Source organism: Heterodontus francisci, chromosome 32, assembly GCF_036365525.1.
Source record: "Heterodontus francisci isolate sHetFra1 chromosome 32, sHetFra1.hap1, whole genome shotgun sequence".
NCBI classification, from domain to species: domain Eukaryota; kingdom Metazoa; phylum Chordata; class Chondrichthyes; order Heterodontiformes; family Heterodontidae; genus Heterodontus; species Heterodontus francisci.
Window position 1 is genome coordinate 37112681 of NC_090402.1, and position 25923 is coordinate 37138603.

The 25923-nt window shown below is 42.2% G+C and overlaps 1 protein-coding gene across 10 annotated transcripts in view; it reads right to left on the reverse strand.

The window, feature by feature from the left end:
• LOC137347765 (astrotactin-2-like) overlaps positions 1-25923 on the reverse strand; it is a 1864757-nt gene that overhangs the window by 997810 nt on the left and 841024 nt on the right. For 9 of the 10 annotated variants that reach the window (XM_068012699.1, XM_068012698.1, XM_068012697.1 and 6 more), the window contains one exon: positions 1953-2046. In XM_068012699.1, the coding sequence (XP_067868800.1) occupies positions 1953-2046 (94 nt within the window). The remainder of the gene's footprint in view (positions 1-1952; positions 2047-25923) is intronic. The other variant, XM_068012693.1, reaches the window with a different exon arrangement.

Below are 25923 nucleotides of genomic sequence, written 5' to 3' on the forward strand. Positions count from 1 at the left end.
AATATTTCTAAATGTATTTAAATATCTCTTGCATACACTTTCACAATAATCCATTGAAATAACTGAATGCATAGATGAGGAAATGGCCCGACATTGAACAAGAATACTCAATGGATCATGTCTCAGTTCCAGAGTTTCAAAAAAATAGAAACTACTTCATAGAATATATATCCAAATGTAAACTCTCGAAAAATAAAATTAAAAAGTATAGACAACATGAAAGCATGAAAACATCACAAGTCCCCTGTGACCCAGACCTTTCAACTATGTATATGCTTTTTGGTTTGCTACCCAAGGATCTTCTGTATGGTGAGTTAGCCAGGGCCAGACAACCAATGGGGCGCCCAAAGCTCCGTTTTAAGGATGCTTGCAAGCATGACATGAAGGCCCTAAATGTCGACCATCACACCTGGGAGTCACTAGCTGGTGAAAGAGGGAAATGGCCACACATCCTGTGGACTGGAGTGCACTACCATGATGGCCAGTTGCTTCAGCAGCTTGGCAACAGGTGCCAATGTCAAAAACAACTCACCGTGCACTTGGCAGCTTCACAAGCAGCACTTGTGGCAGAACCTGCCTCTCAAGGATTAGCCTTCACAGCCATCAGCAAAGGTGCGCCAAGAGAAGACACCCCACCTAAATGAATTTTTGCTGCGTGTCCATCATCTTTCGTAGATAGAGTGATGCCAACCATGCTTTTTGGTACGAGACAATGCCTCAGGCAGCAAGCACATAACTAAAAATCTTGCACCTTGTCACTCGAGCTCACCTTCTATAATTGGGAGCAGGTTCTGTCAATTTGTTACCTGAGGCCCCAATGGAGAACATCAGAAAAGCAACACCATTTTTTGTCAAGAGACTGGAGCAAGTGACGGCAACTTGAGCATCCAATTACTGCTGGGAATCACAAAGAAGCACTGACATCGCACCAGAGAACTTTCATCATGCCTCAAGCCGAAAGGAGCCATCAGGTGCTGACTGATTCCCCCCAGCAGAAAGAGATGCAGACAAACAAAATGGATAGGAAGTTAGTTTTAAAGAAAAATTGACTCTTCTCCCTCGGTGGGAGGAAGGAGCTCAAATTGAAGAGCCTCATGTTACAGAAGCCAGGTCACAACACAGCTGATGTATTCCCTACTCTGAGCTACCAATCCAATCTGGATCCAATGGAAATAGAGATCCACTGAGAAATATTTACAAAAATGATATCAGAACTCGGAGACTACAACTATCAGGAAAGACTGAACAGGTGGGGCTCTGTTCTCTAGAAAACTAAGAGGTGACCTGTCAAAAGCCTTCAAAATTATGATGGGGTTTGATAGGGTAAACATAGAGAGGATGTTTCTACTTGTGAGGGAATCCATAACTGAAGACCATAAATACAAGATAGTTGCAAATAAATCCAAAAAAAGGAATTCAGAAGAAACCTCTTTCCTCAGAAAGTAGTGAGAATATGGGACTCACTGCCACATGGAGTTGTTGAGGCAAATAGCATTTAAAGGGAAGCTAATAAGTACATGAGGAAGAAAGAAATAGGAGGCTATCTTGATAGGGTGAGGTGAAGTAAGGTAGAAGGACATTTGCATTGAGCATAAATATCAGCATAGACCAATTGAGCTGAAAGGCCTGTTTCTGTGTTGTAAAATTCTATGTAATTTGTCATTGGTTTCTGTGTCGAAAAAGCCTGCAGGAGACTGGCAGCAGATTTGAAATCTATAAATGAGAGTGTGATGCAGGACTCTTCCAGGATCCAAATGCACCAAACAACAGTGTAGAAGCAGTCATATATAGGACAACCTAAGTATTTTGCCATTCAGTTCCTGCTGTTTATGATGCAGAGAATTACAGGAAAAACATAATTTTTTTTTCAATATGTAGAATTTGTAATAAACAGGACATGGTCCCTAATACTCTATGCAACATACAACAAATACATGTTGTTCTTCATTTACCGAACTGACCCTTCATTTTGTCCCCAGTCACTTCTCACGCAAAGATGTTTGTGGATTGGATCTGGAGAGTAGCCATCATGACAGCCACATTCACCTGAAAAAAGACAGAAATTCAACTGAGATTCAAAAAAACTGAGGTGTCAACATCTTCACATCTTGCTCCACCCACCTGTCAGAAAAATCCCAAAATAGTGATAACTGCACATGGCCTTCGCTTCAAAGAATCAGAATCACTTCAAAGCAATTTTTATTCAATCTCTACAAGCAAATGCCATTGTAAAACCTGCTTTGACTTTCATTTACATTTCATTTCAACATCTGTCATGCAGGCTCCCACTGTCCAAGCCTGAGGCATGTTAATTTCGCCACATGGACATTACATTTTAAACTGTTGTTGAAGTCAAGAAAGGACTTGCTTTAAAAAATTACCAGATCTTGGCTGGAAAAACATTTACATATTAACACAGTGTTTGGAAGGACAAAGCAGCCATTCACCGACTCATTCAACCCACAATGGACCCTTGGCTGGAAAGACATTTGCAGAAAACAGACAGTGCTTGGAAAGGACAAAGGACTATTCCCTAACACATTCACACCACAATGGACTTTTGATCAACAGTTTGGGCAGAAAGCAGAATGCTCCTGGACTGAGAAGATCTCTCCTGGTTGGCTCGCCGCAGCTTCTCATGTCTGCCTGCACCCATCTCTTTGTCATAGAACTCCAAATCCACTGAAAACACATGAACCCCAAGAGAGAAAAGTCTCCTACAGCGAACAAGGTTTAAGAAGAATACTGGGCCTCAATGAAAAGCAAGGTCTACCTACAATCAAGGACACTACAGTGAGCTCAAAGAACTGCAACACAAAAAACCTCCTCAGATATTGCATCAAACATTTCCACTTTATTTCTTCTGTTTTCTTTCTGTCTCTATCTGCATATGTGTATGCATGCTAACGTTGAAGCATCGTGTATCGATAGGCGTTAACCGAATTAGAGTTTAAGTATAATAAATTTCAACTCTTTAAACCTAAGAAAGCCTGCTTGTGCTGGTTTCTTTACCTTATAATGGGAAAACGGTGAACAAGGATTCACCAAGGGGGAGCTCAAAACAGTGTGTTTAAAAATAAAACCCTGTTACAGTAAGACCAGGGGAAGGCTGAAAGGAAACCCCAGACCTCTTTCTCACCTGGTCGTAACAACATCGCACATGCATTTTCCATATAACCTCTTTAAGCAATGCTTTACTTGCATCTCTTTATTTTTCCCCATACAAAAAACAAATATATATGACTTTTTCAACTGCATCAAATTAAAAGAGGAAGGGGGGAATTGTATGCTCTCCCCGCAGTGGATTTGGAGGTGAAGAGAGCATAAAATTGTTTGGGATGGTGGCGGGGAAGGTTCCCACCACCATCTCACCTCTGCCAAAATTTAGTCCAGGGTAGGAAGGCCTGTGAATGGCTTTACTGCCCTGCTGCCAATTCAGGCCCTTAACTGGACAATTAACTCACAATTAAGGGCCTCTTCCCACTGCAGCCACAATTAGCACTTAGTGCCTGAACAAGGGACCCAGCATCGGGAAGGAGGGGGAGATCCCACTGATGGCCACCTTCCTGCCCTAGCTGCCAATTCCCCTCCTCCGTGACCCCCACCCTGCGAGATCCCTCCTGCCCTGACTTAGCTGAGGCGTGGTTCCAGCGATGCTCCTCGGCCTCCAGTAAGTGCACCTCCAGCAGCAGCCACTGCCTCCATAGTAGTGCTGCAACTGCCAATCTCTGATTAGCCGGCAACTCACCAAGGGCAGGACTTCCGGAGACGGGTCCTTGATCCTGTGGAAGGCCCAACGTTGTCCACTTAAGTGGCTGATTGGCACTAAATTTGGCAGGCCTTCTGGGGAAAAGGCATGCGGGATCTTGGTGTCTCGTTTTCCGGACATTGAGAGTCCTGCTGCCAGGATAAAATTCCCCCAAAATACTCAATTTCAATTCGGTTTCCAGTTATTAATCCAGCAATGACAGGACTGAATAACCAAATAATGTACTTTTCATTGTCAATAAAATACAATTATGATTACAGCAGAATACCAGTAGAATTAATTGTGAGGTTTAATTGTTTTAAAATGCTAACCCCCCAATATTTTCCAGAAATTTGTTCATGTCTGTATTTCCCACAAGCATTCAGCAAAGTAATGGATCACAAGTTCTAGAACGTGACTCAGCAAATTCATCCAGCAATTAACTGAGACCCAGACTCCAAGCAGGTCTCAAATTAAATCCCTGGTCTCTGATTGAATACTGTTCTATTTGGAACTGAGTTTGACCTCTGCAGTGTGAAATGAACTTGCAGGAGAACAATGCCAGAATGCATCTGACTGCTTTGAAAATGAACCACAACCCTGAGAAGCACACAATCTCAGTGTGATACTTATACACCTGAACTCTCCCTTGATTGGCCTCTTGCAGTGATACTGCCAATTAGTGTTGAATTCATAGACATTTTGCACCTTGGGATCTCCTCTGCTGAGAAATGAATTGAAGCTGGCAGGGCATATTTCCTTTCTGACCCTTCACAAGTAACAGATGGAAACCATCATCCTTTCTGTCTAAGCCGGATTCAAACAGAAAGAAACAATGGGAAAATTGTGTGCTTTTAAAAGAAGAGTTTAAAGCACTTCCTCACTTAAACCCCTCACTCAGTAAAGCGCAATACAGTTTCAGGAAGGTTAGGTTTTGTTAACAAAATCAGACACAGTAACTTACAGTCAACATACATCAGAGAGCTACTGCTTTTTCATTTGTAAGTAAAATAAATAAATTGACGAAGATTTTAGCCTGGCATTCAACCAGCATGCCTTGGGAAGCTGAAAACAGTGTTGATGGAAGAAATGAAAGCAAAATACTGCAGATGCTGGAAATCTGAAATAAAACAAACAATGCTGGAAATACTCAGCAGGTCTGGCAGCATCTGTGGAAATAGAAGCAGAGTTAACGTTTCAGGTCAGTGTCCTTTCAGCAGAACTGGCAAAAGTTAGAAATGTAATAGGTTTTAAGCAAATAAAGCGGGGGAGGAACAAAGGATAACAAAAGGGAAGGTGTTCATAGGACAGAGGGTCACAGACAATAACTGACCAAAAGGTCATGGAGCAAAGGCAAAGGGTGTGTTAATGGTGTGGTGAAAGACAAAGCGCTGGTGCAGAGAGGGTGTTAAATGACAGAATAACGAACGGCGCTGGTCAAAATCACAAACATGAAAAAAACAGTGGGCAGGCACATGGTAAAAAATGAATGATGCAACAAATGAAAATAAAAGAAAAAAGAAAAATAAAAATAAAAAAGGGGGGTCAGTCATGCTCTGAAATGATTGAACTCAATGATCAGTCTGGTAGACTGTAGCATGCCTAATCGGTAAATGAGATGCTGTTCCTCGAGTTTGCATTGATGTTCACTGGAACACCTCAGCAAGCCCAGGACAGAGATGTGGGCATGAGAGCAGGGGGGCGTGTTGAAATGGCAAGCGACAGGAAGCTCGAGATCATGTTTTCAGACTGAGTGAAGGTGTTCTGCAAAGCGGTCACCCAATCTGCATTTGGTCTTCCCAATGTAGAGGAGACCACATTGTGAGCAGCAAATACAGTATACTAAATTGAAAGAAGTACAAGTAAATTGCAGATTCACCTGAAAGGAGTGATTTGGGCCTTGGATAGTGAGGAGAGAGGAGGTAAAAGGGCAGGTATTACACCTCCTGAAATTGCATGGGAAGGTGCCGTGGGAAGGGGATGAGGTGTCGGGGGTAATGGAGATGGCCAATGTCTCGCCGATAGTTTTCAATGAAAAGATCAACAGCGGGTAAGAGGCAAGAGGGAGGGGTTCAGGTGGAGGGAGAATGCTGGAGGCGGGTGAATGGATCTGCTGGTTGGGGGAGGATTCCTTGTCAAAGAAGTGAGCACAAAAAACAAAAATCCCGGAGATAAGAGCAGAACTTCTTCAAGGTAGGCATTCCTGGAAGAGAAGCGGCTGTGAATTAAACACTAAAATAAAAGTAAAATACTGCAGATGCTGGAAATCTGAAATAAAAACAAAAAATGCTGGAAATACTCAGCAGGTCTGGCAGCATCTGTTAATGTTTCAGGACAGTGACCTTTCATGATGGAAGAAATGGTTGTTTTTCAGGTTTTAAAAATTAAACTCGCTGAGCTGTGGTAAGGCAGTGAAACTTAGCAAATGCTATCAGGAAGGAACAGAGACAATTTAGGTAAAGAGAGACATTGGTATTTGGATTTATGAGCAATTGACCTTGGAAACTGCACAACTTAGATAAGGTGAATCCCTGTGTTCTAATAAGTTCTACAAGTATCTAAAACTAGAAAGTTGACTACAAGGCACTTAACATGATAGAAAATTACTGAAAGAAAGCTAAAGAAAAATGGACAACTTTCTGGGTGGGTTTAATCCCTATGGTTTAAACAAAGAACTCAGAATCTGATTAGGCAATGTTTTTTAACAGAGTTCTCATAGGATGGTATGGCCCTGTCAATATAGTAACCCAGATCCAACCCCTGAAAAGGAGTAAACAAGATTGAACATCAGAGAGGTTACTGCAATCAACAAGCAGGATCCCGACATGCATTAGAAGGAGATCTGCAATCAACAGGAGATGGCCACTTCAAGATGGTTGTATGACTAAATTACTCAAAATGTTTTTGACCATTCTGATCCCAGATATTGTTGAAGCATTTATTTGCTGGGAGTAACAAAGCAGTTTTGTTTTATTATTTTCTTTTCACTTCTTTTTTCTCAACCTGTTATGTCTGTAATTTTACATTTTCTGTAATCATTTTAAATCTGTGCCTGTTTTAAATCTGTAATCATGGGTACAAATAAACTAACCCCATTAAGCATAACAACTTTTTGAATGAATCATTAATTTGTTTTCTTGTAATTCATGTGTCAAAACAAACTGTAAGCCTGAGTGAGTGTCTTGAAATAAAATGTCTTCCAGAATTAGTGTCCCTGGGTGGGTCTGCATAAAGAAGTATTAAATGACACACTCAAATTTAAAGGGATAAACTGGTAACGAAGTGTATAGCAGTAAAGTTACCTTTAAATGAGGGTGGATTCGAATGATTCTAAGAGGAGATAGCTCAGTGTGTGAAGCAGAAAAATGGATGCAAGATACAACATGCTCCCCTGGTATGCTAAAGACTGTTTGGCTTTTGGCATAATTGAGACAGTTTAAAGACGATGAATGTGAAAAGATAAGATTCAGAAAATAAATTGAGGAAAAGAACACAAAAGCTAGTGATGGGGAAGCAGTGGCCAATAGTTTGTTGAAGGAGTTACAAGAAAAAAAGAGAAAAGTAAGAGTGAGAAGGGTTGAAGTCACAGGACATGAGAGGAAGAAAAGAGATTGTGCAGGAGGATGTGGAGTTAGAGCATTCAAATGTTGTAAAAGAGTGGCATAAAATAAAACCCTGGGTTAGGGAAAACAGTTAAGAGGAAAATAAATAAGTTAAAAGGGCCACAGCAAAAATCAAGCTGCGAAAAGAAAGGAATAGGCATCATGCTCTGTTTTTTAAGGGAAAGGCAACTGGATTTTGTTTTCAGTGTCTGTGTATGTAAAGGTGAAGAAGCTTCCTGACATGCGAATGCAAGTTTGTTCATGTCTGCATGCCTGTGCTCTTCTCTGTAAAGGTAAAAGTTGTTAACCCTTTGTAGTCTTGTCTTTAATGCTGGGAGCATAAGTTTGTTATTTGTACTCTATGTATGTGCACATGTGTGTATTTTTGTGAGGAATTTGAGTCATAGTGTGGTTTTGAACCAGCTAAAATTCTAAATTTTCCTTGGGCTCAAGACCTGGGAATATCCCCCCAACAATTGGCACTTTGAGTTCATAGCCCATTACAGGAATCAATACTTCTAAGTTGCATAGAAGTAAGAAGGTGTGAATGGGATTGTTGAGTCTGTTCAGTTCAATTTAAGTGTGTGCTCCCAGAATTGAAAACATATAACAAATAAATTACATTTTAAGTTAAAGTTGCTGGCATGGATTTATTTTGACTTAAGATTTAGTTTTGCAACAGTGAAAGGCACCAAAGAGTTTGTTTCACAAGAGATAAGCTTTAGCCTTGTAGTTATGTTTGCTGAGATGTCTGGCAGAAATCCAATTTGAACTTTTCAAAACACTTTGGCCGGAATTTTACCCTTGGCGGACGGGAGCCGTCCACCAACTGAAAAGTCGGCGGCAAACCCGCCTCCGCCTGGCCTGGGGATCCGGACCACATTTTGTGGTCCCAGGCCTTTAATTGGTTTGCGGTGGGACCTCCACCTCATTGAGACAGGAAATCCCGCCAAATGAAGCATACCGGCCAATCAGCAGGCCAACAGCTCTCTGTCCCAGCAGTGACACCAGGAGCGGTGGCCACTGCTGGGACTGCAACCCAGCTGAAGATGGAAGATATCTCGGGGAGCCCCAGAGAATGGGTAAGTGTTTGGGGCCTGACCAGGGGCAATCGGTTGGGACCCGGCAAGGCAAGGGTGGTCAATTGGTGGGATGCGGGGCATGTTGGGCATGGGGGTGGTTGGGGCATCGGACTCAACCCTCTGTCAGGCACATAGTGCCTGATCAGGATGGCCCCTCCCTCAGGCCGTTGGAAAGGAATTTTGGGAAAGGGCCAGCACAACATTGGTGGAATCAGAATTCAAACCGTTATATTAAAATAGTACAGAATTTCCAAGAAATCCAGAACATTTTTGTGAAAGTCAAGAAGGTTTCAATGAGAAAAACAAATAGATAGCTTTCTCTTGGAGATGTTTGTATTTTTGCTTACAAACTTTTTAAAAGAACTGCATTTGGCCATTACCCGAGACATCGGGACCATGCAGGGGGAGATAAGCAAAGACACACCCTTTGATCTTTTGATAAGATCACCTGAAAGTCAAAGAATGGTTTGTATCAGAAGGCTCATGTGGCACGATATTGGGATACTGGTGTGAGTATGCAGATATGATTTGTTGTGTGTGAAGCAACTCACATGCGGAAATGCATGGTGATTTTGTACTGAAGTATGGGTCTCAGACATGCTCAGTTATTCGACAACAGCAAAATATGAAATGAAGTGGCCAGTAGAGTGAGACAATGTTTTAAATTATCCGGCATTGATACATACTCCTCAGAGAAACTGACTTTAAAATAATCAGGATAGAATTAAACACACTGGTAATGGTCAGAGGGAGTAAAAATAAAGTAAAACAGATACAAAATTTGGATTGGACCAATTGAAGGCTATGAAAGGAAAGTACGTAGGAAAAAGTATCCACAAAATGGATACTGGTAAAGGGAGAGTTAGAGAATCGTTTAATTTCATGTTTCATTGAGGATATGGTAAATTGTAGTTTTCTCTAAAATGTATATTATGTGACATAATCTGTTAACCTGAATTGTATGTACTTATAGGCTAATAACTTAGAATTAGCAGCAATCCTGCAAAAGGAGAAGGAATATCATTGGGTGATGTTACGGTCAAGTGAGGAGGGATCAAAGGGCTTCTCGCTTTTCCCTCTCCTTGTTTAACCACAAAAGGTTTAATTCTTTCTTAAAGTGGATGTATTGGCCAATTCAGTGGGGGTTTGATTACTTATTTGCCACGATCATAACGAGAACCAATTGGACAGGTTTTCTTGAGTTCACTAAGAAAGAGGTTAACTTTACTGTACCCAAACCAAATGAATTAAATAATAAACAATGTGCCAACTGTCACTCTCATGCACGCACTAGAGGTTTACACACACGCAAATAGGTTACCGAGTGGGGAAAGGTAGATTGGTTGAGTTAGAGTCCGTAAAACAAAAGGGTTCACTGTATGTGGCATTTGATGTTTTGGCTGGCTTCTAGTTGAATTCGGTGGTCCTGAGGCTTTTAGTTTGAAGAGGTAGATGACTGGTTTGGTGAGTCTTGTGGATGATTTCCTCCAATGGGCTTTCTGACTGCAGCCGCAGTATGCAAAGGTGGTTAGTTAACAACAGCATTTGAAATCTTTCAAGTTGGAATGGAGAGAGAGAGAGGGACCCCCACTTAGGGTCTGCTCATGTCAGAGTCCAGTTGCTTCTCCTCTGTTGCAGAGAAAACACCAACTTAAAACCACAGGTGGGGAGGGGCTTGTCACATGACACTCATTCAGTGATTCAAACATGGCATTTAGCAGTATTTCTTCTTCTTGCTGAGAGATCAGGTAGTTCCTTTAAACTTCCTGGGTCTTGGTTCTTCCTGGGATATTAGCAGACATTTCTTCTCTCTCCTCACAAGCATGGCAGTGTAGGATACAGTGTTGCAAGTTAGGTAATCATCTTAAGCTGAAAGGATGACTTTGTTGGCAGCTGGTCTTTTTAAAAATGTCTTTTTAAAAAAATACAAATTCAGATCTCTAGCCAGTGGACCAAAGAAAATTATCATTCGACAAAACACATTGGCGTAACAGTGAAGTGATCTACAGGTAGGGAGTGCCAATCTATACAGCTGTTAGCAATAGTTAAGTTAGTAGCGGCTGATCTGGAAAAGTCAATAGGATATTTCATTCTCTAGTATATTCGCCAGCAGCCAATTAAAATAAATGCTGAATTAGGAAATGTATCTGTTCGAATACTGCTAATGAGTTAAAATAATAATAAGACCAGTATGCGACTCGGTTCGGCTATGAAATATCACCTCTGCCAGAACATGGGGTAGAGTTAATGAGACATGTTAGTCAGTCCCAAAAACATTATTACACTTTGACCCAGAACAAACATAAAATCCAGAAAGAAATCCCTGAAGTTGGGGGTGATTATTCCTGGTGGGACATTGGCATGAATATCACGATCCATCTGTGGATAAGGATTATTTCTCACATCTTACCGATAGCCCAATCGGTTGTTGTAGTATTCCTGTTAATTGACCTGGTACAACAAAATGGAAAACAAAAGTAGCAATTGTTAAAAATGTGACAGAAAGCTGAATGGGAACGAATCCTCAGGTAGACACTGGTCAGATTGATCATTACAACCTCTGTTTTCCCCTGATCAAACTAGTTAGAATGGGAATGTATTTTGCTTGCTTCATATTTTGGGAAAAATTAATTGTGGGTGCTTAATAGTCCACAGTAGAGTAGAAGTAGCTGAGTAGTATGCTTGATAAATACTGCTGGAGCATGTTCACGTCTGCTTGTAAATATTGCGCTTAGATCCAACTTGCTCAAATATGTTTTTTAGCTTGGTTATGACATTCTATCCCTGCCCGGGCATTCAGCAAAGCTTAAAAAAACAGTAACAGATCTGGAACAAACATTTCTACAGCCGAGATATAACAATATTAAGATCACCACCGACGGGAAAAAACAGAAAGAAATAACTTTTAGAAGTCACACCACACACGAGAGGGGGACTGTAAAAAAAGAGGCAATTGACATAATTTTTAGCCTGATATACCAGCATGCCTTGGGAAGCTGGAAACAGTACTGATGGAGGAAATATTTGTTTTTCAGTCTTTTAAAATTAAACGTGCTGAGCTGTGGTAAGTCATTGAAACTAAACAAATGCTATCGGGAAGGAACAGAGATAATGTAGGTGAAGAGAGGCACTGGCAATTGGATTTAAGAGTAATAGACCTTGGAGACTGTACAACTTAGATACGATGGGGTCATATTGCAACAACTATTGTGTGTAGTTGGAAAGATAGTGCTCAGTCGCCTATGAAAACTCGCCAATGATGTCTATCCAAAAGTCTATATGGATTCAGAGCTGATCGTTCAACCATGAACATGGTCTTTACCTTGAAACAACTTCAAGAAATGTGCAGAGAACAGCACAAGCCACCACATGTTGCTTTTGTAGGCCTGAGCAAAGCCTTCAATCTGATTAGCAGAGATGGTCTGTTCTCCCTTCTTCAAAAAATCGGCTGTCAACCAAAACCACTCCAGATCGCAAAATATATCCACTGTGAAATGAAAGGAAAAAATCATCTACAATGGAATGACATCAGATTCATTCCCAATACTCAGTGGAGTAAAACACACTTGTGTTCTTTCATCAATGCTGTTTGGCATTTTCTTCTTCTGCCTCCTCTTAGGATAAAGTTTAGGAATATTACTATACACAGGATCAGATGGAAGACTGGTCAACCTGTCCAGATTGAGGACAAGGAGCAAAGTGAGACATGTTTGCCGATTGCACACAAAAGCTGCACCTTCAATTGAAGGTCTGCAGTTAATTCTAAGTGCCTTCTCAACTGTTGCAGTGGAACTTAAGGTCATGATTAACCAAAATATGACAGTGACAATGAATCAAGGTGCTCGGTCCGAAGCAGCATTACAACTAATCAACACTGAATTGAACAATGCAGGTGAAATTTTCTACCTGGGGTCAATGGTCTCAAATGAAATGAAGCTTGATGAGCAGATACCAGCTTGTATTGGTAATGTGGCTGCAGCATTTGGAATGTTTCAAGCAAGAGCCTGGAAAAACCCCAAACTCACAATTGCCACGCAACTAAGAAATTATAATGCCTGCATATTTAAAGGCTGCTATATGACAGTGAAACTAGGACTACATAGCAGAAATAGAAATGCAGATTGAATTAATTTCATATGCGTTGCTTGAGAAAGATCCTTGGGATCCAATGGCAGCATAGAGTCCACAACACAGAAGTACTGCAGCTTTCTAATTCAGAAAGTAGCTTGGCAATGTACAAACAACATCAGCATCGTTAGAATGGATGATGGTCGCCAACCAAAAGATGCATTGTATGGAGAGCTTAATGGTACCAGTAGACCCACTGGGTAGCCAAAGCTAAGATACAAGGAATCATGAAAGCGAGACATCATTTCATGCCAGATTGACTTAAACAGCTGGGAACAGTCTGCACATAGCTGAAGCACTTGGTGTAGAAGTCTCCACACTGGAGCACTGAAATTTAAAGAACTACATCTTCAGATTGCCACAGAAAAGCGCCATTGCAGGAAGCATGGGGTAGTAGTGCCTGTAACAGCAAATGACAATCTACAATGTCCCCATTACAACCATCAATACCTTGCTCGAATTAAACTGTACTCCCACCTGAAGACTCATAACAAATGAGTAGTAGATGTGAATCATCGGCAATGATGTAAAGCCAAAGAAAAGAGAGATAGTATTCTAACAAATTCTACAAACATCTTTATCTGGAAGGTTGAATACCAGGGGCTTCATGTGATGGAAAATGACTGAAAGAAAGCTAAAGAAAGATGGACAATTTTCTGGGCAGGTTCAAATGCTATGGTTTAAACAAAGAGCACAGAATATGATTGGACAGGTGTGATTTCAAGAGAAGCCTCATAGGATGATACAGTAAGCCAGGTCCATCCCCTGCAAAGAGGTATAGAAGATTGAACACATTCAGTCAACAGACAGGATCCCAACAAGTGTCGGAAGGAGACCTGCAGACAACAGGAGCTGGCCATTTGAAGGTGATTGTATGACTAAATTATTGGAAACATATTTGAGCATTCTGATGCCAGATATTGTTGAAGCATTTATTTGCTGGGAGTACAGTAACAAAGCAGTTTTGTTACTATCTTTACTCTTCCTTTTTGTCAATTTGTTAGATCTGTAACCATTTTAAACTTTCTATAATCATTTTAAATCTGTGACCATTTTAAAATCTGTAATCATGTGTGCAAATAAATTAATTCCATTAAGCATAACAACTTTTTGAGTGAGTCATCAATTGGTTTTCTTGTAATTCATGGGTCCAAACAAGCTATAAGCCTGTGCATGTGCTTTATACAACAAAAAGGCTTACATATCTGATTCAAGAAAATCAAATTCCTACCTCCCAGTTTCAAAAAGGACCAATAATGATAGATTCAAGGTGACTTCAGAATCATGAAATATTCACATTTTAAACCTGATCTAATATTAAAGATTAAAAGTTCTGGTCCCCATCCTAGAAACCTGGAAGCACAGATTTATGACCTGTCATTTGGTATATTACAATTCAAAACGAAAAGAAAACAGCATACATGGGACACATCTAAAGGCAATATAACAACTACAACCTATCGGAAAAGCTTCAAGAAAATCAGAATAGAATATTTTTGATATCTACACTTTTGACAAGGCCATATGATCAATGCAATATTCAAGACCTCACTGAGTGAAAGAAAAAGGAACATGAGCCTTCAATGCCATTTGTGCTGATATCATTTCTATACTGGAATAAATTTGATCATGGTACAGATCTGCAAGTTACCCATTTATCATTGCCAATTGTATTTTAGCTAAGTGAACATTATATTCATATGAAGCATGTTATGAGTATGAGACAGCAGTAAGTGTTTTGACCTTTCTTTACTATATCACTGCTGCTTTGTGGATCAGAAACAGGTGCAAGAAGAAGAAACAGTGCAAACTTTGTCTTGGACTGATGATAGATTCACACAGATCTGTTAAACAATGAGTTTGCAAAATAATTACACTGATTGTAAACAACTGGTGTATTGCTGAAAAACACTCGACCAATTCCCAGTCCTTAGGTAATGGGGGATTTTATCCAGCTGGCAGGGGTCTTGACGTCCGGAGAAACCAATGTCAAAATCCCCGCTACGCCTCTTCTACGGAAGGCCCGTCGCATTTAGTGTCAATCAGGCACTTAAGTGAACAGCGGCAGGCCTTCCATGGGATCAAGGACCCCGTTGCTGGATGTCGCCCTCTTCAGAGCTGCCTGCCAATCAGAGGATGTCCCAAAGCGCTTCACAGCCAATGAAGTACTTTTGAAGTGTAGTCACTGTTGTAATTTAGGAAATGGAGCAGCCATTTTGTATATAGCAAAGTTCCACAAATAGCGCAATATGATACTGACCAGATAATTTGTTTCTTGTGATGCTGATTGAGGGACAAATATTGGCCAGGCCGCCAGGGATAACTCCCCTGATCTTCTTCAAAATAGTATCATGGGATCTATTATGTCCACCAGAGGGGGCATATTGGGCCTTGGTTTAACTGCTCATCGGAAAGACAACGGGCAGAAATTTATGTTGCGGCGACGTTAAACAATGGTGGCCCGCACGGTGCCCTGGGATATTAAGTGCAGTGGCTCATTTAAGTGGCTGGAGCGGACCGCGCCCCCCCTATGACGTGGAGCGTGTGGGCGGTCCGTCCCTCGCAATGGCATCAGGTGCCACCGCACGGGCGCCGATGCCATTTTTAAAGGGCTTCGAGTCCTACATCGCTATTAAAATTTTTAAAAGGGCGGCACAGCGGCGCAGTGGTTAGCACCGCATCCTCACAGCTCACGCGACCCGGGTTCAGTTCTGGGTACTGCCTGTGAGGAGTTTGCAAGTTCTCCCTGTGACCACGTGGGTTTCCTCCCACAGCCAAAGACATGCAGGTTGATAGGTAAATTGGCCATTGTAAATTGACCCTAGTGTAGGTAGGTGGTAGGAGAATGGTGGGGATGTAGGAGGGAATATGGGATTAATGTAGGATTAGTATAAATGGGTGGTTGTTGGTCGGCACAGACTCGGTGGGCCGAAGGGCCTGTTTCAGTGCGGTATCTCTAATGTGTTGGAAAAATTCAATTTATTGATCTAGACCCTGTCCCACTCACCCCAACATTCTCTACACCAATTGGAAGAGTTTGACCCCGCTCCCCCCATCACACAGAAATACTTACCTGCTCCCCCCTCCCCACCAGTGTTATGCGTCATATCTCCGGATGGAGATCCGAAGGAGCGGGAGTGCCGGCCACCGGCAACGATATCGAAGTGGAATGGACAACGGGAGCAGGTACATCATTCATTCTTTCCTTTGCAGTTTTTAAATATGTAAATTTGGCTCCCGTCGCCAAGGCTGCAACGAGGCCTCACCGCCGTTGGCAGTATGGGGCCGGGCCTTCCTGGAGTCGGGGAGCGTGGCGGGCCTCTCCCACAGGCATTTTCCACCCCCACCATGACCCCCACGTCAGAGGGACTTTAAATTCCAGCCCAGCATGTCCAACACGGTGGTACTCCGACACTCCTGCAATGAAGTTGCAGCCCAGATTATCTGCTCATGTCCTGGAATGGGGCTTGAATCCATGATCTTCTGATTCAGAGGCAATATTGCTTTCAGAAAGCTAAAGCTGACAACTGGAAAAAACCTTCAGTACCAATTATATTCATAAAATCTGAAACATTTAATATTATATTTGGTTACTTGCAACTTCGTCACTTGACTAAATCACTGGATGACACTGGATATCTGGATGACAAATAATTGAATCCCAACCTCCTCCACATGCTGTGACATAAACAATTACCTGAGACAGCTGATTAAAAACATCTGGTATATCTAACAGTCGACTGATCAAACTGATCACTGGAAATAAATCACAGGCTTCTTGAAACAGAATACAAGCATAACAAGGATGCTTTTTCTTAAGATCAAATAATTTCAAGGACAAATGTAGGTTGAAACTCAAACTTTACAATCAACACTTTAATCTCAGTTTGTGCAAAAATGTAATGGCTAGCAGGCAAACCTTTAGTGGCTAACCACTGCAACACTGATACACTGCAGTTATGATCCCTTTGGAGACCACCAACAAACGAAAAGAATCAAATCCACAGACTGACCCAAATGGACAGGATTTCATTTTTATAAATTTTATGTTGACACACAAACCAAAACTAACATAAATTAAATATGAAACAACAGACAGATCATGATCCATATACAAGTTACAAATTACACCCTAACTATCATGGGTCTCACAGTTTCACAGGCAGTCCACCCAGCATATATGGCAAGAATTACAGCCACACAGTTCTTCACAACGCTGAAGTTCCTCAGGTAGATTTTCAGCACCTTTCTTCAAGGATTTAGCTGCTATTCTTCTGACAGCAGTTCCCTCTCAATCTGAACTCTGCGGGTACAGTCTTCACCACAAGGTGCACTTTTCCAAAATCTCCTCAGCTCTTCTCACTACAGTCTTGATGGCGTGGATTTATCAGTCTTCCCTTTATCCGAGTCCTTCGGTGACAGCCTGTGCACCGTATAGCCAGGTCTGGTTAGTGGGCTACTTTATGGAACAGAAACAGCTCCTGGATTCAGTATTCACCTTCTTCTGCTTGCACTCCACTCCTGCCTGAGCTGCCTGATCTGGGGAAGACTCTGTCTCCTTTTATCTGTTTCTAACCAGTATCAGTTTCCCCAGAAACCTGAAGTTGTTTTTCCAGCTTCTGTTTCAGTTTTGGTTTCCATTTCTGTCTCAACTCTAGTTTGTTTCAGTTCCAGTTTCACTCTCAGTCAGGAGCTAAAAAAAAACCTTTGTAACCACAGATTCCATCACATTTCCCCTCTTGGGGAAAAGAAAACTTTACCATAGTAAATGGTGATACCATAGTAAAGTTTTCTTCACAGTAGGTTAGAAGTATAGCAAGTTCTTAACATCATAAACATTTTAACAAGTAGCTTATTGCATACTGTACACGTAACATTTTCATGTTCCGCAATGATACATCATGCATTTACAAAATCATAAGGGCTTAACCAATAACAAAACCCCAGTAAATGTGACAATTAGGATTCAAACATCATATAATTATCATAACTCGGGGCCTTCCTTCTCTTTTACACCCCTTCTTTAAACTCTGGTTAAAGCATCAGCAATTACATTTTTTCCCCTGCAACATGCACAATTTTCAGTGTAAATGGCTGTAACATAAAACTCCAATGAAACATCCAGAGGTTCTTTGTTCTAACTTTTCTAGAAACATAAGTGGATTATGATCTGTGTAAACCAACATTTCTCCCTGACTATTGATTACATATACCTCAAACTGTTGGAAAACCAGTACAAGACATCAAGCTTCTTTCATGATGGTCAAATACTTTGTTTGTTGTTTACTGAGCTTCCTAGAGAAGTAGCTAATGGGCCATTCCATACCAGTATCATCATCTTGGAGCAGCACAGCTCCTACCCCTACATCACTGGGGTCAATTGCCACTTTGAATGGTTTATTAAGATCTGTGACTACAAGAACTAGTTATTTTATTAAAATGGCCTTGAAATTCTCAAATGTTGTTTGGCATGACTCTGACCATTCAAACTTCACGTTCTTCTTCAACAGATTAGTCAAAGGGGTGACTACTGTGCTGAAATTAGGGACAACTTTCTGTAGAAGACACATATATGGAGAAACCATAACATGTCTTTCTTTGTGTTGGGTCCAGGAAAAATTATTATTGCCTGAACCTTGGCCTCTCATGGTAATACTTGACCTTGACCCATGATATGTCCTAAATAGGTGACTTTGGCCCTGGAAAACTCATCCTTTGTCACGTTTATGACAAGGTTAGCTTTGGCCAGCCTGTCAAATAGAGTTCCCAAATGTCTAACATGATCACTCCAAGTGTCGCTGTACACAAAAGGGTCAGCTTTGTGCACAACACTATTATTCAATTTGGCAATCACTTGATTGGTCAATCTTTGAAATGTGGCAGGTACATTTCTCATATCAAATGGCATGACTTTACACTGGAACAAACCATCTGTTGTGACAAAGGCAAATATTTATTTAGCTTGGTCAGATAAGGGGACTTGTCAGCATCTTAAGCAAATCAATTTTTGCTCACAAAAGCCAAGTTCCCTAACCTATCAATCAAATCCTCAAGCCTTAGGATTGTATTAGTTACCACATTAACCTTTCTGTAATGTATACAGCAACTTTGAGAACCAATAGGTTTTGGTACTAAAACAACAGGAGAAGTCCTACTACTTTGACTAAATTCAATTATATAATTACCCAACATGTAGTGAATCTCCTCTCTGGCTTTGGCCAATTTACTGGGATTGAGCCTGTAAAGGTTTTGTTTATTTACTTTAGCTTTCTCAACGTCAAGCTCATGAAAAGCCAGAGAAGTACAACATCTCTTATTTACGATAGCAGCTTATACTCCTTCAATAAGTCAGTTATATCTTTTCTTTGGTGCTCAGGTAGATGTTGTGGCAACTCATCTAGACCCTCTAAGCCCTCTGTGCTCGCCATCTTCACCGCAAGAGGTTCAATCTGGGAACACTCAGTCTCAGACTCTTCCTCTGGTTTACCACGTGCACCAGTATTACCATCCACATTCTCTACCACCTGTGCTACACGTACATAATCCAGAAGAACCCGACTAAACTGTTCATCAAATGCAGGTATTGGTATTAATGGGGCTGGCTTAAATAAAGGCTGGGGCTTCCCAACCATCTGACATGTGTAATCTGTCTTACAGAAGTCAAGCACATCCCTGTGCGACTTTGGCCAGTAAAAATATGTCATTACTCTAGCCTGTGTCTTCTGAATACCCAAATGACCTGCAACTGGTATCTATGGCAATTCTCAAAATTTTATTATGGTAGCAAGGAGGGACTACAATTTGAGGGGCTACAGCCCAATCCTCATCAGTGGGCCTCTGGGGAGGTCTCCATTTCTTCATCAGAATGGCATTCTTGGCATAATAACACACAGGGACATTTTCAGCCTCTGCCTCAGAACACGCTGTCAGCGACAAGCTTCTTCAGTCAGGGTCTGCCTTTTGTGCCTCAATCAAAGAGGATCTACTAAACAATTCACCATTACTCATCTTGGAGTCTTTATCAACAACATCCCCATCCAAATCCTTGAAAAAGTCTTAGCCAACCAAACACCCAAATTGTCCTCCATAAGAACTGAATCCAACTCATCTTGTTTAACCCAATGAGCCTGGGATCTAGTCATAACACAGTCTAAAAATAGTCTGGGATATTCTTCCTGAAAAAACCTCAGTTCCAGCAACCTCAACTGGCTTTTCTGAAACTACTGGAGAAGCCACTATCTTATCCCCAGCCAAGTCATTTCCTAATAGAAAATTTACACCCTCGATAGGCAAACCAGGAATGAGCCCAATGGTGACCGAACCAGTGACTAAGTCACATAATAAATTAACCATGTATAAAGAAATGGATAAATAGGTTCTATCTATCCCTTAGGTTAACACCTTCGCATTCAGCGAACTACTGGGGTAAAAGCACGTCACCTGCCAATTTCAGTGACTGCGCTGCCCCTGTATCTCTAAGGATGACAATCGACTTGCCTGCTTCAGCAGTTAACTCACCCTCCAACTGAAAACTTCTACAACCTTCTGCATCCTGATTCACTCCATCAGTGAATGTGAGAGTAACTACCTGCTTGGCATGAACCTCACCCACTTGGACAGTATCTCCTGTGGAAAGACCCTTTGACTGTATGCATGCAAAGGGCTTGTTTTTCCACTTCCAACACTCAACCATCACATGTCCTTTCTTATGACAGAAATAGCATGTTGGTCCTCTCAAACCAAATTTATCCTCCTGGACTCTTTTATTAACCTGAAGTGTGTTTGTGTCCTTACCTTTGCCATCTTTCTCAATGGAACCAGATCTTTTTGCATTATTAAACTTCCTCTCTCCAACTTTTCTGAACGTGTCCAAACTGGGGCTTGTAACTACCGCTTTTGTGGGTCCATTCGTAATCATCTGACATTACTGCAGCATCCCTTATTTTCCCAACTTTATGTCCTTCCAGGTGGGACCTTATTCCTGAAGGGACATTATTTTTGAATTCTTCCATCAGAATTACTTCCCTAAGGTTGTCAAAATCTTGCGCAATCTTCATTGATCTATACCACTTATCAAACACCATTTCCTTCTCCCTCGCAAATTCCAAAAATGTCCAGCCTTGTTTCTTTTCTAATTTCCCAAATTTTTGTCTGTAGGCCTCTGGCAACAACTCATAGGCATTGAGAACAGCAGTCATTACTCTATCATAGTCTTGTGAGTGTTCATCTGAAAGAGAGGAATACACCTCCAAAACTTTCCCTACAAAATTGCACTGCAGGAGCATTGGCTATCATGATTTAGGCCACTCCAAATTCAAGGCAATTTTCTCAAATGACACAAAGTACATTTCTACACCCTTTAGTTTTAGTTTTAGAGATACAGCACTTGAAACAGGCCCTTCAGACCACCGAGTCTGTGCTGACCATCAACCACCCATTTATACTCTTCTTCTTTTTTTTTTTCTTTCTTTTGGGCCTCCTTATCTCGAGAGACAATGGATACGCGCCTGGAGGTGGTCAGTGGTTTGTGAAGCAGCGCCTGGAGTGGCTATAAAGGCCAATTCTGGAGTGACAGGCTCTTCCACAGGTGCTGCAGAGAAATTTGTTTGTTGGGGCTGTTGCACAGTTGGCTCTCCCCTTGCGCCTCTGTCTTTTTTCCTGCCAACTACTAAGTCTCTTCGACTCGCCACAATTTAGCCCTGTCTTTATGGCTGCCCGCCAGCTCTGGCGAATGCTGGCAACTGACTCCCACGACTTGTGATCAATGTCACACGATTTCATGTCGCGTTTGCAGACGTCTTTATAACGGAGACATGGACGGCCGGTGGGTCTGATACCAGTGGCGAGCTCGCTGTACAATGTGTCTTTGGGGATCCTGCCATCTTCCATGCGGCTCACATGGCCAAGCCATCTCAAGCGCCGCTGACTCAGTAGTGTGTATAAGCTGGGGGTGTTGGCCGCTTCAAGGACTTCTGTGTTGGAGATATAGTCCTGCCACCTGATGCCAAGTATTCTCCGAAGGCAGCGAAGATGGAATGAATTGAGACGTCGCTCTTGGCTGGCATACGTTGTCCAGGCCTCGCTGCCGTAGAGCAAGGTACTGAGGACACAGGCCTGATACACTCGGACTTTTGTGTTCCGTGTCAGTGCGCCATTTTCCCACACTCTCTTGGCCAGTCTGGACATAGCAGTGGAAGCCTTAACCATGCGCTTGTTGATTTCTGCATCTAGAGACAGGTTACTGGTGATAGTTGAGCCTAGGTAGGTGAACTCTTGAACCACTTCCAGAGCGTGGTCGCCAATATTGATGGATGGAGCATTTCTGACATCCTGCCCCATGATGTTCGTTTTCTTGAGGCTGATGGTTAGGCCAAATTCATTGCAGGCAGACGCAAACCTGTCGATGAGACTCTGCAGGCATTCTTCAGTGTGAGATGTTAAAGCAGCATCGTCAGCAAAGAGGAGTTCTCTGATGAGGACTTTCCGTACTTTGGACTTCGCTCTTAGACGGGCAAGGTTGAACAACCTGCCCCCTGATCTTGTGTGGAGGAAAATTCCTTCTTCAGAGGATTTGAACGCATGTGAAAGCAGCAGGGAGAAGAAAATCCCAAAAAGTGTGGGTGCGAGAACACAGCCCTGTTTCACACCACTCAGGATAGGAAAGGGCTCTGATGAGGAGCCACCATGTTGAATTGTGCCTTTCATATTGTCATGGAATGAGGTGATGATACTTAGTAGCTTTGGTGGACATCCGATCTTTTCTAGTAGTCTGAAGAGACCACGTCTGCTGACGAGGTCAAAGGCTTTGGTGAGATCAATGAAAGCAATGTAGAGGGGCATCTGTTGTTCACGGCATTTCTCCTGTATCTGACGAAGGGAGAACAGCATGTCAATAGTCGATCTCTCTGCACGAAAGCCACACTGTGCCTCAGGGTAGACGCGCTCGGCCAGCTTCTGGAGCTTGTTCAGAGCGACTCGAGCAAAGACCCATTTATACTAATCCTACACTAATCCCATACTCCTACCTAGATCCCCCACCTATCCCTATATTTCCCTACCACCTACCTATACTAGGGACAATTTATAATGGCCAATTTACCTACCAACCTGCAAGTCTTTTGGCTGTGGGAGGAAACCGGAGCACCCGGAGAAAACCCACGCAGACACAGGGAGAACTTGCAAACTCCACACAGGCAGTACCCAGAATTGAACCCGGGTCGCTGGAGCGGTGAGGCTGCAGTGCTAACCACTGCGCCACTGTGCCGCCCAATTCACAAAATTTAGCTATCAAGCGTATATTGTTTGACAGATCAAAACTACAAGGAGTTTCATGTATGTCATCCTCAATTTTCACCTCCAATGCACACCCATTGGCTTTGAGCCTCTCCATTTTCATTTTGTGCTCAAATGCCAATTTTTGCATTTCTTGTTCCAGTTCCTTTTCTTTCTCTTCCTTATCCAGTTTTATCCCCTCCAGTTTGAATTCAAATTTTCTCACTTAAAATTGTCTTTGTCTTTCCTTTTCTCTTCTCTCTCCAATCTTATCTTCTCCAACTCAATTTGGGATAGTTCCATTGGAATATTAGCAGAAATATCTTGTTCTTTCTCCAGCTTCAAGTGAGGAACCAATTCTTGGATTAACTCTGCTTTCCTAGACCCTAGGCTTACTGTAACCTCAACATGTGTTGATATCACCACCAAATTGACCTTTCTCAACTGCTAAAATTGACAATTTCCTGGACATTTATGGTACTCATGTTGATTTTCCACTGAACACAGCCAAAGTAAATGTGAAATTGTGTTAGTTTCAACTCTAAAAAATTCCAATGAACCCATTTTTATTTACAATCCGATCCAGGACAAGCCCCCAGTTTTGTTATGATGCCTGTGCAGACCACCAACAAATGAAAAAAAAATCAAATCCACAGATTGACCCCAATTTAGGAAACCAAATGGACAAGTTTTTACTTCTATAAATTTGACTTGAACACTCACACTAAAACCAACATAAATTAAGCATGAAGCAACAGACAGACCATGGTCTTATATTATCAGATATTACAGAGGTAGGTCTCACTGTTTCATTGGGCAGTCCACCCAGCATCTATGGCACCAATTACAGTCACACAGTTCTTCACAACTCTGAAGTAACTCAGGTAGATTTTCAGCACCTTTCTTAAAGGATTTCGCCGCTGTTCTTCTTCCTGCAGCAGTTCCCTCTCACTCTGAACTCCACCACAAGGCACACTTCTCCAAAACCCTTTAAGCTCTTCTTATGACAGTCTTGATGGCGCGGATTTACTAGTCTTCCCTTTATCCGAGTCCTTCGGTGACAACCTGTGCACTGGAAGGCCAGGTCTGGCTAGTCGGCTACTTTAAATAACAGAAACAGCTCCTGGATTCAGTCTTTACTTTTGTCTGCTTCTTGGCACTCCACTCCTGCCTGGTCTGGGGAAGACTCTGTCTCCTTTTATCTGGTTCTAACCAGTGTTACTTTCCCCAGAAACCTGAAGTTGGTTTTCCAGCTTCTGTTTTAGTTTTGGTTTCGGTTTCAATTCTAGTTTTTGTTTCAATCTAGTTTCCCTCTCAGTTAAGGTCTAAAAAAACAAGCTTTGCAACCACAGACTCCATCACACTACATTGATTTATCATTTTCAATGAAGGAGCTTCAAATGCCATCAATATGTCATCCTCTCGCATCTGATCATGCATTCAAATATTTGGTGCCTCTGCCAAAGTTGATCTAAGTTTTTCAGAACCCCCATAAGTTTCAAATAGTTTTATGAATCAATATCAATTTGGGCAGCACAGTGGTGCAGTGGTTAGCACCACAGCCTCACAGCTCCAATGACTCAGGTTTGGTTTTGGGTACTGCCTGTGTGGAGTTTGCAAGTTCTCCCTGTGACTGTGTGGGTTTCCGCCAGGTGCTCTGGTTTCCTCCAACAGCCAAAGATTTGCAGGTTGATAGGTAAATTGGCCATTGTAAATTGCCCCTAGTGCAGGTAGGTGGTAGGAGAATTGTGAGCATGTGGTAGAGAATATGGGATTAATGTAGGATTAGTATAAATGGGTCAGCGGCGCTTGAGATGGCTTGGCCATGTGAGCCGCATGGAAGATGGCAGGATCCCCAAAGACACATTGTACAGCGAGCTCGCCACTGGTATCAGACCCACCGGCCGTCCATGTCTCCGTTATAAAGACGTCTGCAAACGCGACATGAAATCGTGTGACATTGATCACAAGTCGTGGGAGTCAGTTGCCAGCATTCGCCAGAGCTGGCGGGCAGCCATCAAGACAGGGCTAAATTGTGGCGAGTCGAAGAGACTTAGTAGTTGGCAGGAAAAAAGACAGAGGCGCAAGGGGAGAGCCAACTGTGCAACAGCCCCAACAAACAAATTTCTCTGCAGCACCTGTGGAAGAGCCTGTCACTCCAGAATTGGCCTTTATAGCCACTCCAGGCGCTGCTTCACAAACCACTGACCACCTCCAGGCGCGTATCCATTGTCTCTCAAGATAAGGAGGCCCAAAAAGAAAAAAAAAAGAGTATAAATGGGTGGTTGATGGTCGGCACAGACTTAGTGGGCCGAAGGGCCTGTATTAGTGCTGTATCTCTCTATGACTCTCCATTACAGCTGTAAAACTTTAAGAACTGTTCCATTTTTGGGACTTGACTATAAATGTTAATCTAGGGGTTCAGTGTTCAGACATCTCCCAGATGCAAACCCTCACTCTTTATGGCCTGATGTGTGCTTTTACCTGCCCAATATCTTAGTAATTCGTAGCGAAGTCTCATCACTGCATTTCAGATTCTGGGTTATATCATGACTCCTCATGTGATTTTCATTCACTTCAACAGACAGTAAAATAAACACTTCATTTGTTCATGGTTTAGGCTATAAACTTGTAAACAGTCTTATTAAACATTGAATAGGTAAGTAAACAGCAATTACATACTGTAAATGTTTTAATGGCTTAACTATATCTTCTAGGAAGATAAAAAGGACCAACTTTCACATTTGCCACTGTAAACTAAAATGCACTGTAAACTAAATCAGACACAAGGGGCTGGATTTTATGTAACTGGCGGGGGTCCCAATGCCAGGCCCAAAATGCAAGGGGGAATCCCGCCTGGGCTCTTTGGAGGACCCTCTGGCTGTACTTAACAGCATGGACAATGAACTACCACGCCTTCATGAGCTGCCAGCCAATCAGAAGGCCAACAGCTCAGCAGTTCCAGCTAGGAGTGGTGACCTCTGCTGGTACCGCAGTAGGCCTGGGACTGGGAGCAGTTCTGGAGGCCCGGAGTGCAGGTAAGAGGTGAGAGAGGTGGGTGGTGGGTTACTCTGGGTGTTGGGAGAAGGGT